A 12,973-nucleotide genomic window follows, 5' to 3' on the forward strand; every position below is an offset into this window, starting at 1 on the left:
AAAGGAACTAGACAGAGTTCTCATCCATAGGTCCTTCCTGTGGAGCATTCTTCCTGAGCTGCTGGCAGAAAACTTAGAGCAATCATTCTGATTTGCTTGCATGCAGCCTATTCGACATCGCCCGATGTTGCTGCAATCCTGCACTTTCAAGTACATTTCCCCATCTCTTTCCTTACCAAAAAAAGAAGAAGCTCTGCTTCTTTGTTGCACAAGAGTGCCCAAATCCACTTCAACCATGCAACCTAAATTTGATGCGTATGATTGTATCGTTTGCACCAAACCGTGGCAGCCAAGAGATTGCCACCAACAGGAGGGAAATTCCATTTTTTGAAAAACAAGCATTTTCAAAGCAAGCCTCCAATTTGCAATTGTTCATCACAGGATTGTAGAAATTGTAGATTTGGAAAGGACCCAAAGGGTCGTCCGGCCCAAGCCCTTGCAGTGCAGAAATCACAGCCTCCTTCTCTTTCTTTTCCAGCTTGCTGCCTTAGAGAGACAAGTGTTTGATTTCCTGGGATACCAATGGGCTCCAATTCTTGCCAATTTCCTCCACATAATCATTGTCATCCTTGGCCTGTTTGGTACAATCCAGTACAGGCCACGCTACATCGTGGTGGTAAGTAGCAAAGTTCTGTTTGAGTTTTTGTTTTTTTAAGATTCCTAAAGATGAATTTAAGACTAGCTCTTAAAAACCAAGGGGTGGTATTTAATGGAATATTGGAGCTAGCACAAGGATTGGGTCTAGTGCAATGGGATTTCCCCACTCTCCTCTCCCTGTGTGTGCCTTATGCCATCTCCAAATATTTGAAAATATATGGATCCCTGTGACGCATGTATATGGGGTAAATAATAAAAGAATCAGCTGAATGTCTGGATTCAAAAAGCAGGGCTAAACATACACTCCAGCAGCAGAGTTTAAACTCACAAAGTCAAACAACACAGTGAAGCATTAGGAATCTAGGCAGCTAAGTCTTTTGTACATCCTGTTTAGTTGCATATAGTACTTTCCCCATTTTCTATCCCTCTTGCAATGAACAAATCACACTGTTAAGTAAGTTTAAAATGCTTTACTTACTAAATGTAAAGGTGTGGTTCATGCATTATTCCATGTAGCAGCAAGGAAAGCACAGGTAGATTACCCTTGGGTGCAAAATACAGCCTATAGTTTCAAACATGCGGTCTGAATTTGGAGCAAGTTTAGGCACACCCATCCTGGTAGGTTACCTGGTGCTCAGAAAGTGAGGGAAAGGAAATAGAAGCCACTTCACTTCCTCCCTTACAGACCTAGCTTCCTAAGTAACTAACTAGCAGCAGCTTAGCTGGGGTGGGGGAGCAGGGTGCACTGGGCACCACTTACCCAGGAGGCAGCACTTACATTGGGGCCTGCAGCACACCTGAGCCACACGTCTCTCCTGGGAGTGACACAGTGGCTCGGGCACCTGCAGGCACTTCACTGCCCTGCAGCTGAGGGGAATGTGGCAGGCAGACTCCGTGCAGACTCCACCCAGAGTGCCTACACACAGGGTGTAGCTGGCCACCCCAGATGCCTGAGTGGTTAGCTACGCCGCTGCTAACTAGCACTCATGCATCGTTATGTTCGACTGCAATCTCCCACAAAATGTACTCTGGAGGGTTGGGGAAAACCCTAGAACAGATTTAGGAGAAGGAGACAGGGGGAGTGTTCTGTTGCACAAGGAGAAATCCTTGCACTGACGGAACCTTGTCCTCAGCGCTACCTTGAATACATCCCAGGGTTCAGCTCCCAGGTCCCTATTTGCCATTAAACTACTACATGGTTAATTGGGTGATAAATTCATTCTATCATATGTCCTGAGGACCGAAGGGCAGCATTCCACAGTGCTGCCAGCAGCGGGGGGCAGGGGGAGAATGAAGGGAAGAAAGAAACTTATTTCTCCCCCATTCCCCACTGTCAATGCATGTACAGAGGGAGCGAGAACAGTTTGGGTGAGCTGCAATGGGTGGGTTGGCAAGGGTAAGGTTAGTGGTGAGTTCGGAGAGGGGGAAGCGGGGTGCTGAAGTGTAAAGGTATGGAGGATGGTGAGGGGTGGGGTGGGGTGGGGTTGGAGGGGGAAGTGAGCAGGCATGTCATCCTGCAGTGTACACACACACACACACACACACACACACACACACACACGTGTACAGTGGGTTTCTGTGTCACATTAACCTTGTTAGTAGTGCACATAGTTCTCTTCATGGGCCCATAACCAGTTTGGATCTTTCCTAGATACAGTGCGCATATGGATCACAAGACTTTGGCCACTGGCTGACAGCGGGACAGCTCCGATCATCAACAAATCTGCCCTTTCACTTGCTGCTTCTAACAGAGTGTGCATAATTTATTTTAATCAGGCTGCTTCACTTTATTACACAGCCTTTTGGATATAAATTAAATTACTGCGCTGTTAATGGGACGAGCAGCCACTGCCCTAATTGCCAGTTTGAAGCGCGCTGCCCTGTGCAAATGTCTTTCATTAAGGTGACCAATCGTGCCTCACCAATGCTGGCTTTTGCATTCTGTGATGGAAGGCTGGCCCTTTGATGCCATTGCTCAGCTCCAAATAGCTGTGGAGCTAAATGTTCCTGACTTGGCAGGTCAGAGCCAGGCAGGAAGTTCTCCTTGCCCACCCAAATGAAAGGCATCTTCCCCCTGGTTCTCTGAGGTGCTCTGTTTCATTTTGATGGTGTTGGAAACCTCCCTTCTGGAATGGGTCCATGCTATTTACTGTCTTCGAAGCCTCAGGTGCTCCTTGTGGTTTCTGGAAATCTATATCAAGGAGGCTTTTCTGCCTGACAGATGACTTGTATATTTTTAAAACCCTCTCTCTGCCACCTGTCTCCCAACCAAGCCTGGGTTTATCACTGCCAGTTATCGAAGAGGGAGATTCCTCATTGACCGGCATCATTGCTCAAGTGAAAAAGTCCACCGTCAATGATCTTGGAAAGCGAGGACTGCCAGTCAATCTATTGCCGCAAGGCTACAAACAAGCACAGAGTTTATCTCTGGACACAATGAACACATAAGTTGCATCACCCTCTGGTCTGTAGCTGAAGGACAGGCTGCGATGGATCACCATCAGTATGGGCGGAGGGCAAAAGAAGGTCAATATAGTGACATGATTTGGAATCCAGGGGATTCCACATGTACACTAGGGACGTTTGAAAATTCTGGCGGAAACAGAAACGGGGGCAGAAATTGCCAGCGTTATTTGACTTGCCCCAAGTCCAGAATGGAAATCAGTCCAGTAAATATGATCATATAGTCTGGAGAAGAGGAGGTTAAGGGGTGATATGATAGCCATGTTCAAATATATAAAAGGATGTCACATAGAGGAGGGAGAAATATATAAAAGGATGTCACATAGAGGAGGGAGAAAGGTTGTTTTCTGCTGCTCCAGAGAAGCAGACACGGAGCAATGGATCCAAACTACAAGAAAGAAGATTCCACCTAAACATTAGGAAGAACTTCCTGACAGTAAGAGCTGTTCGACAGTGGAATTTGCTGCCAAGGAGTGTGGTGGAGTCTCCTACTTTGGAGGTCTTTAAGCAGAGGCTTGACAACCATATGTCAGGAGTGCTCTGATGGTGTTTCCTGCTTGGCAGGGGGTTGGACTCGATGGCCCTTGTGGTCTCTTCCAACTCTATGATTCTATGATTCTATGATTCTATGATCAGTATTCACTGCTGCTGTTACTTTCAGACCTCAAATGATATGTAATTGATTATATCCTTCTCCACAACACATATTTTCATCGTGCTTCTTTTGCTTTGAAATGGATGGGTTAGAATAACATAATGACATGGCCACTCTAATTAAGAGCTCCTCTCACACCGACTGCTGCGAACTGCCCTTTGCAGCAGCACCCAGGGGGGTCATTGTTGCTACCCAATGCTAAGTCTTTGTTCTTAGTTGAAATCCATCAGGCCACCAGAAGCACAGAGGGCTCTGACTTTGTTGCTGTTCAGATCATGGCATTGAATGGTCTGCATCTGCGGCGCCTGCTTTGGAGAGCTTGTGCTCGTTTTGCTTTTTCCCTCTTCTGCAACTTTGACTTATTTCTCTTTCTCCACCCAGTATGCCATCTGGACAGCCATCTGGGTCACTTGGAACATCTTCATCATCTGCTTTTATTTGGAGGTTGGCGGACTTTCGAAGGTGAGCAAGGCTGGCGTCCGGACGCAGCCAGAAATTGTCCAAGGGAAGGAAGGGAGGGAGAAGTGCCAAGAGGATTGAGAAGAGGGTGTGGGATGGAGACACACAAACACACAAACAGAGGGGAGGGGAGCATTCACATCAAAGTGTGGCCCGAGAGGGCCTTGTCGGACAAAACGCCGCCTGCACACTTTCAGATTAAGGGTAGAATGGAAAGGGGAGGGCCAGAGGGGATTAGATTACTCTTCCATAAACTGAATCCAATTCAGTGCTTTAATGCCTCTCCAAAAAAGGCTATCAATCATTGCAGGCTCCTAGCACGATTTGGGTGGAAAATTAATTTCCCCAACTCTTTCAATGCAGATATAACACTGCTGTTTGGGTTTCTGTTGCCCTTACATTTCTCTCTACCCCTTTCATTCCCTTTAAGCGCTTGTAAAATCCCAGATTTGGAGGGGAACGTCCCGGTTGCACTTAGAATATGCGTTATTCCATCCTGCACACTCCAAGGGCTTAGATTTGTGGCAAATTTGGGCTCAAGGCCTATGCGAGTTTTCGCTTGTGGTTCCTGCCTTTCTGTGCTGTTGCTTGACATGAGTGAAATGTGTTGTGTTTGGGGCAATGGCCTCAACAGCATGGAGCTGAGCCAGGGCTACTACAGTACCCTGGACAGCTCCAGAGTGCTGTGCTGGAGACTCAGATGTTGTTTCAGCAGCAGTCGTCTTCGGACTAAGCTTACCTGGGAGGAACAGCTCTATCTGATAATGATAAGAATTTACTGTTTAAGGACCTACCAGTATTGGAAAACAGCTAGTAGCTAAATTCTAGAGGCATAGTGGGATAGCCCCAGCCACTCTAGGCGGCTTCCAACACATATTTAAACATATTAAAACATCAAACATTAATAATAAGAATCTGATCCTATATGAGAAGTCACAATAACTTTAAAATAAACAACTTATATCAAATAAAGCAATATTCAATAATTCATTAGAATCTAATAGTAAACAGTAAAATTAAACATCAGCCAATATTTTTTTAACTGTTTACACTTATCTATAATCAATAAAAAATAATGGCAAGTCTCCCTGCATAAAATGTGGTATGTTCCTGTTGTACATTTAAGCAGTCTCCATATAGATTTGCACATCTAAAGGCACATGCCTTAGAAACCCTTTTGGGGACAAGCAGAAAGAGAATATTTGGGAATGTATTTGAGGAGATGCACTCAGATACTTGCAGGTCCGTCTCCACAATATTGACCTTACCTGTGGAGGAGTAACGGGCGTGAAAAAGTAATCTGCATAAAACTGACGCTGCTATCATGGCTTCCCCCAAAGAACCCTGGGGGTTGAGGGTGTTTATGATCTTCAGAAGGGGAAAGGTCTGATGAAGAAGGTTTGAGTCTGGTGCCATCTGGAAGAAGGCGCACCTGGGGGTCAAGATGCTTCAACAGGTTTCCCGTTCTTCTTTCTCTCTTTCTTTTTAATGAAATGTGTTGTGCTCCACCTTTCATTCACATGTGTGTGTTTTTTTAATATAAATTTTTATTGATTTTACAAATTTTTTTAAAACAATACAAACATATAAAAAGACATACAAACACGTATAGTTTCATGACCTTTTTTTTCATAAACCTTGTTTCTCGGACTCCCCCATACCTCCCCTTTCTGCATCCCAATGTCGGAAATTTCCCAGCAACTCCCAAGTTAGTTCTGTCAAACATATGTCTTTTTAATCTTTCCTTCAATCTAATCTTATATCGCTGTAACCCTTTCTTTCTCAAAACCTCGACATTCTAACATTCATCAAGTTTATAATAGTCCTTAAGATAGATTTTAAATTTCTTCCATTCTTCTTCTGCCGTCTCCTTCCCCTGGTCGCGGATTCTGCCAGTCATCTCAGCCAGTGTCATATAGTCCATCACTTTCATCTGCCATTCTTCCAGAGTGGGTAGATCTTGTGTCTTCCAATACTTTGCGATGAGTATTCTTGCTGCTGTCGTAGCATACATAAAGAAAATTCTATCTTTCTTTCACATGTGACCAGGGACGCGGACTTATAAAAAATATTGGGGGGGCCCGGGAAAGCTCATGAATAATAAATAAGCTCATGAATATGCAAATAAAGTGGCGCCGCCTCCTCGTGAGCGAATAGGGGAGAGCGTGCTGCTCCTATTAATCAGCTCCGAAGGTGGAGCTTTTGCTCGGGAGGGAGGGCAGGAGGCAGGCAGCCTGACCCTGTGTATTTTGGGCTGGGGGAGGGGCGGCGATGGCGCTCTGCTGGAGGGGCGCCAGAGATTATTGGGGGGGCAGAGCCCCCCCAAACGATTTTTTGAGGGGGCTCGGGCCCCCTCAAGCCCCATGGAGTCAGCGCCTATGCATGTGACCCAAACAAACCCCACTCACCCACCTGCCGGAACCCTAAAGGTAAAGGAAAAGGACCCCTGACCATTATTAGGTCCAGTCGTGACCGACTCTGGCGTTGCTGCACTCATCTCACTTTACTGGCTGAGGGAGCCAGCGTACAGCTTCCGGGTCATGTGGCCAGCATGACTAAGCCGCTTCTGGTGAACCAGAGCAGCGCACAGAAACGCCGTTTACCTTCCTGCTGGAGCAGTACCTATTTATCTACTTGCACTTTGATGTGCTTTCGAACTGCTAGGTTGGCAGGAGCAGGGACCGAGCAATGGGAGCTCACCCCATTGCGGGGATTCAAACCGCTGACCTTCTGATCGGCAAGTCCTAGGCTCTGTGGTTTAACCCACAGCGCCACTCGCGTCCCTGCCGAAACCCTAGTTTGCTCTACATAGGCAGCTGGTGAACTCTCAACCCCTGGAGAGAGAAAGAGAGAAAGGCTTCCTTTTGCTCTGCTCTAAGTCTCTAAAAAGGAAGAATTATCCTATTTTTCTGCCTTCTCTTCTGATCTCCTGGGGATTAGATGTTTAAGGCAAATGCATTCTGAACCCTCTTTGCTCTCCTCCTCAAACACACCCTGCTCCTTTACATTTAATTTCTGACAAAGTAGCTTGGCTGTCTCAGCGGCCGGTTAATTTGTAGTGACAGAATGCAAGGAGGTGCAGCGAGGTGGAAAGAATGGAGATAGTCAACTGGCAGCTGGTGGTAACTGCTGCCCGTTTGAGTCTGCAGACAGGTGATCAGCCAGGTGGAGAGAAAGGTGTGTGTTTTAGGAGGGGAGGAGCTGGAGTTCAAATTGCTCTAATTGGTTTCATAAATATCCACTGCAAAGCTGGCAGTGTGGGGGGAGAGAGTAAACCTCCATAATTGCTTCTTTGGGAGAGCTTCTCCCATGTTTTTTGGGTGATTTGTTGTCCATAAAATCACAGTACTGCATACCCTCCAACATTATTATTATTATTAATAATAATAATAATAATAATAATAATAATAATAATAATAATAATATATTTATACCCCACCCATCTGGCTGGGTTTCCCCAGCCACTCTGGGTGGCTACCAACAGAATATTAAAAACACGATAAAACATCAAACATTAAAAACTCCCCTAAACAGAGCTGCCTTCAGATGTTGTCTAAAAGTCAGATAGTTGTTTATTTCCTTGGCATCTGGTGGGAGGGCGTTCCACAGGGCAGGCGCCACTACCAAGAAGGCCCTCTGCCTGGTTCCCTGTAATTTCACTTTTCCCAATGAGGGAACTGCCAGAAGGCCCTCGGAGCTGGACTTCATTGTCCAGGCTGAATGATGGAGGTGGAGACGCTCCTTCAGGTATACAGGGCCGGGGCTGTTTTCTCTGATGAAAACAGGGACATACTATTCTGTGATGATAATTTTACTATTTATACCCCACACATCTTACTGGTTTGCCCCTGCCACCCTAGGTGGCTTCCAACATATACAAAAACATAATAAAGCATTAAACATTTTTTTAAAAAACCAAACCTTCCCTAAATGGGATTCCCTTCAGACTGCTCAGGGGTCGGATAGCTCCATACCCTCCAACATTTCTCCAATGGAAATTGGGACATCCTAAGGAAAAGTGGGATATTCCAGGATCAAATCAGAAGCCGGGATGACTTCTCTAAATCAGGGACGTCCCTGGAAAATAGGGACACTTGGAGGGTCTGGTACTGTAGAGTTGGAAGCATCTAGCCCCATCCCTGCAATGCAAGGAATCACATCTAAAGGATCCATTAAAAAACCCAAAAACCTCTTAATTCCTTGATTCAGCAAGGATTAAAATCTAATGGAGAATCCCACTGTTGAATTAGCCAGGCGAGGGTAAGAAAGGATTCTCTTCCTCCCTGTTTTATCTTCACAACAGCTCTGCGAGGCAGGTTAGGCTGAAAAGCGGGAACTGGCCCAAGGTCACCCAGTGAACTCCATGGCTGAGTGGGGATTCGAACCCTCATCTCCCAGGTCATAGTCCAGCACTCTTAACAATTACAGTGGAACCTCGGGTTATGGCAGAGATCCGCTGCAACCCAAAAATGACACAACCCAAAGTGTCGCTTCTGCGCATGTGCACACATGCTTTAGCGCTTCTGCAAACCCGGAAGTAACCCATTCCAGTACAGTGGTACCTCGGGTTACATATGCTTCAGGTTACAGACTCCGCTAACTCAGAAATAGTACCTTGGGTTAAGAACTTTGCTTCAGGATGAGAACAGAAATCGCATGGCGGTGGTGCGGCGGCAGCAGGAGGCCCCATTAGCTAAAGTGGTACCTCAGGTTAAGAACAGTTTCAGGTTAAGAACGGACCTCCGGAACGAATTAAGTACTTAACCCAAGGTACCACTGTACTTCTGGGTTTGTGCTGGTCCCAAGCCGAGGGTGACGTAAGCCGGAGGCAACGTAACCTGAGGCTCCACTGTACACTGCATGAGCTCTCTTCTCCAAACTTCCAGTTTATTCAGCATTTCTCCTGATTCAGCTGCAGCCTTCTATAACCAGGCAAGGTTAAGCCGATTGGCTTTAGCTACTCTCACTCCTACGCTTGCCTAGTGGAGTTATTTTGGTGCAAGAGTCCTCTCACCGCCTTTTTCCTTTGCTCGCATTTTCTACAGGGGGACAGGATGACATTTGGAAATGTTCTTCCTGCGTCCTGTCATCCCTTCTGCAGATGTCATATCTCCAAAGGAGAAGGGAGCGGGGAGCAAAATCTTGTCTGCCAAAACTTTGCTAGGTGGACGGCAGAAGAATGGACAGGTTGGCTGGCATATTAATAGATCCTTTCTTTTCCCTGCCACCGACATCTCCCCAAAGGTCTTGATGACGTAGGTTTTGAGGGCACTGCGAGCGTTTGAGCAGAGCTCTCTCAAAAAAGCAAGTGCATTTCCTCAAACAGCTGCAGACGAGATGGAGGCGAGCACAGCTGTGATTTCCGGACATGCTGTCGATACATAAGACAGTGTTTTGGTTTTCCTCACGGCAGCATTAGCATACATTCTGATCTTTCTATTCCATTGATCCCTGCCACGAAGAGCCTTCTATGTACATTTTGATGGCAGAAAGACAGCAAAGTAGTACAAATCTTTTTTGATGGTTTGCCCAGCCTGGCAGGAAAGAGCAAATAACATAAAAGGCAAGCAGCGAGCTGGTCCTTTTTGCAGAATAGAGCCAAGCATTTTGCTGTTCCCTAGTAGATTTCTGCAGACTTATGGACAAGCCATGCGATCTAATTCAGGGTCCTTCTGTGATGCTAGAGTATGGTTACCAGATTTTTTTCAATGAACCCGGGACACTTAAAAAAAAAAAAAAAAGCTGAGTAGCAACAGGGAGTCAGCAGTGGGGATGGTGAAGCAACAGACCCTGGGCCCAAGCTCACATGCATATTGTATAAAGGTGAAAAGCCCTTCTTTCACACCCTGTGAAACATAAATAAGCAGAGTTTTTTTTAAAACTGGGCAATGGCGCGCTGCCTGCCTGTTACTCCTGAGTGTCCCCTGATCAGTCAAAACAAAGGGGGAGGGGGGCAGGAGATGTGTACCGCCAGACGTCCCTGGTTGCCCTTTGGCAGTGGCAGTGGCAATCGGCAGCCCGGAGCCAGCCTGGTAGCGCAGTTGTCTCTGGCTGACTTCAGGAGCTGCTCGCTGCTGTGGAGCCCACCATTTTTCCTCGCCGGAAGTCCCAAAATGATTTGTTGTGCACAATCACACATCACATGGGGACTTCCTGTGAGGAAAAATGGCGGGCGCCACTGCAGCGAGCAGCTCCTGAAGCCAGCCAGAGCCAACTGTGCTACCAGGCTGGCTCCGGGCTGCTAAGGCTGCCGCTGCCACATTTCCTGGGGACAGATTTGCAAATCTGGGGACATTCCGGGGACGGAATTTGTCCGGGGACAGATTTGCAAATCCGGGGACTTCTGGTAACCCTATGCTAGAGCAGCACTTCCACTGAGCGTGACGCTTTGTTTGCCCTTTATCTGCCAGGGAATGTGGCATTTTGGTGCCTTGCCACACAGGGCAACTGCACCCAGGTCCAAAAACCATCTGCCAAATCCCAGCAGCTCCTGACGGTGCCCTCAGTCTGTTGCCTTGGTCCTTAGACCCTCCAGCTGGACCCATCTTGCACCTGGTGCCAGCATATCAGTGCCGTCAAACGTAGAGGAGTCCCCAGTGATAGTCATACAATTGGTCCATATAGCCCTGCGTTGTCAACAATGACTGGCAATGGCTCGCCCAGGGTTTCAGGCAGGGGTCTCCCCTAGCCCAGCCCAGAGATGGCAGGGATTCAGCCTGGGGCCATTTCACATGTGAAACGGCAGCTCTGCCACTGAGCTATGGCCCCAAAACATCAGAACTGCAGGGATCGTGTGTGTGTGTGTGTGTGTGTGTGTGTGTGTGTGTGTGTGTGTGATGTGCAATTTAAAGCACCAAAGGGATGCTAATCTTTCGCCCCCACCCCCATCAATCTTATCTCCCTAGGCTGTATCTAAAATCACATCCACACCAAACATTTAAAGCACTCTTATGCCAATTTGACAGGCATGACTTAAAGAATCATGTGAACTGTAGCTGGTTGAGGTCTTTGGAGGTCTTTAAGCAGAGGCTTGACAACCATATGTCAGGAGTGCTCTGATGGTGTTTCCTGCTTGGCAGGGGGTTGGACTCGATGGCCCTTGTGGTCTCTTCCAACTCTATGATTCTATGATTCTAGGGTGCTGGGGACTATAGCTCTGTTGCAAACAAACTACAGTATAGCTTCCATGGAAGTCACTGTTTTAGACAGGATATGACGGTGTCACAGGCCCAAGTCACAGCCTTTGCAGTTGCTTACAGACCCTCCAAGTGCCCCTATTTTCCAGAGCCAATCCCTGATCTGCAGAAGCTGTCCCAGTTTCTGATTTCATCCCAGAATGTCCCACTTTTCCTTAGGACGTCCCTATTTTCATCAGAGAAATGTTGGAGGGAATGGAGTTATCTGACCCCTGAGCCATCTGAAGGCAGCCCTTTATAGGGAAGTTTTTAAATGTTTAATGTTTTATTATGTTTTTATATACAGTGGTGCCCCGCAAGACGAATGCCTCGCAAGACGGAAAACTCGCTAGACGAAAGAGTTTTCCGTTTTGGAGGTGCTTCGCAAAACGAGTCTCCTATGGGCTTGCTTCGCAAGACGAAAATGTCTTGCGAGTTCCTGCGGGGTTTTTTTCTCTCCCCCCCCTTTTTCTAAGCCGCTAAGCCGCTTATCAGCTGATCCGATAAGCTGATAAGCCGCTAAAAGCCTCTAATAGCGCTAATCCGCTAATCCGTCAATGGGCTTGCTTCGCAAGACAAAAAAAACGCTAGACAAAGAGAATCACAGAACGGATTCTTTTCGTCTTGCGAGGCACCACTGTATGTTGGAAGCTGCCCAGAGTGGCTGGGACAATCCAGCCAGATGGGCGGGGTATAAATAGTAAAATCATTATGGTGGAGTAGGATGTCCCTATTTTCATCAGAGAAATGTTGGAGGTTATGTGCTTATATGAAGGCTTCATAAAGTACAGATTAGACATATCCTGTTCAAGTAATAGGTTCTTTTGGGGAAAAGCTGAACAGAGACCTCTAGTGTCCATTTATTCCACGACTCAATAGCAACATCATATCCATATCCACAACCACACTCACCCCCGAACCTATTTTTTGCCTTAAATCCAGCCCCGGAAACTCATTTGCCCATGCCCCCGTGTTTGCTGTGCCTCCAACACATGCAACCGGTGAGAGCTTCAGGCCAGAATAAAAGCTATCCCCTTGCCAGCCCAGCGACACACAGCCGCTCATGCCACCGGGAGATAAAAAATGACGGTCTCCACTTTTTAAGCTGATAATAAATTTCCGCGCCTTAAAACATGCAAAATTATTCAACCGTCGAGCTCTCCCAGGACTTGCCTGGCTGGACTCAATTCGTCTGGGGGGCTATCAACACGGCTTTCTCTGGTAATTAATGAAAGGGAAGGAAGGAAGTAGCGAGTACAGGAGCCCAGCTGCTCTTAGACCCACCCCAAAAAGAAACGCAAGGGTGTGTGTGTGTGTGTGTGTGTGTGTGTGTGTGTGTGGAACGGGGATTAGGTGTGTGATGCACGGCCAATGGTGTGCATGGATGACAATAAAGAAAATTGCATATTATTTTCATAATCTTACAGATATGCATTCTTGGTCTGCTTTCCTCTCCTCCAACCTTGCCTCTGCATTCAAGATATGAGTCGTGTGGTTCCCACACAAACTCCTCTCTGAATGTCAAATGAAGTTGTCGTTGGAGAGGGTGCTGCAAGACTCTGACTCAGGGGATGGGAGAGGCCCTTAGCTTTGCATACAGTGGGTCCCAGATCAATCCCAGACA

General features: G+C 46.9%; 1 protein-coding gene across 3 annotated transcripts in view; it reads left to right on the forward strand.

Moving 5' to 3' along the window:
• NKAIN4 (sodium/potassium transporting ATPase interacting 4) overlaps positions 1-12,973 on the forward strand; it is a gene marked incomplete at its 3' end in the record, with an annotated part of 104,619 nt that overhangs the window by 42,630 nt on the left and 49,016 nt on the right. For all 3 annotated transcript variants that reach the window (XM_083507773.1, XM_083507775.1, XM_083507774.1), the window contains exons 2-3: positions 479-616; positions 4,097-4,177. In XM_083507773.1, coding sequence (XP_083363899.1) covers positions 479-616; positions 4,097-4,177 — 219 coding nt within the window. The remainder of the gene's footprint in view (positions 1-478; positions 617-4,096; positions 4,178-12,973) is intronic.

Source organism: Podarcis liolepis, assembly GCF_965112155.1.
Source record: "Podarcis liolepis genome assembly, chromosome: 6".
NCBI classification, from domain to species: domain Eukaryota; kingdom Metazoa; phylum Chordata; class Lepidosauria; order Squamata; family Lacertidae; genus Podarcis; species Podarcis liolepis.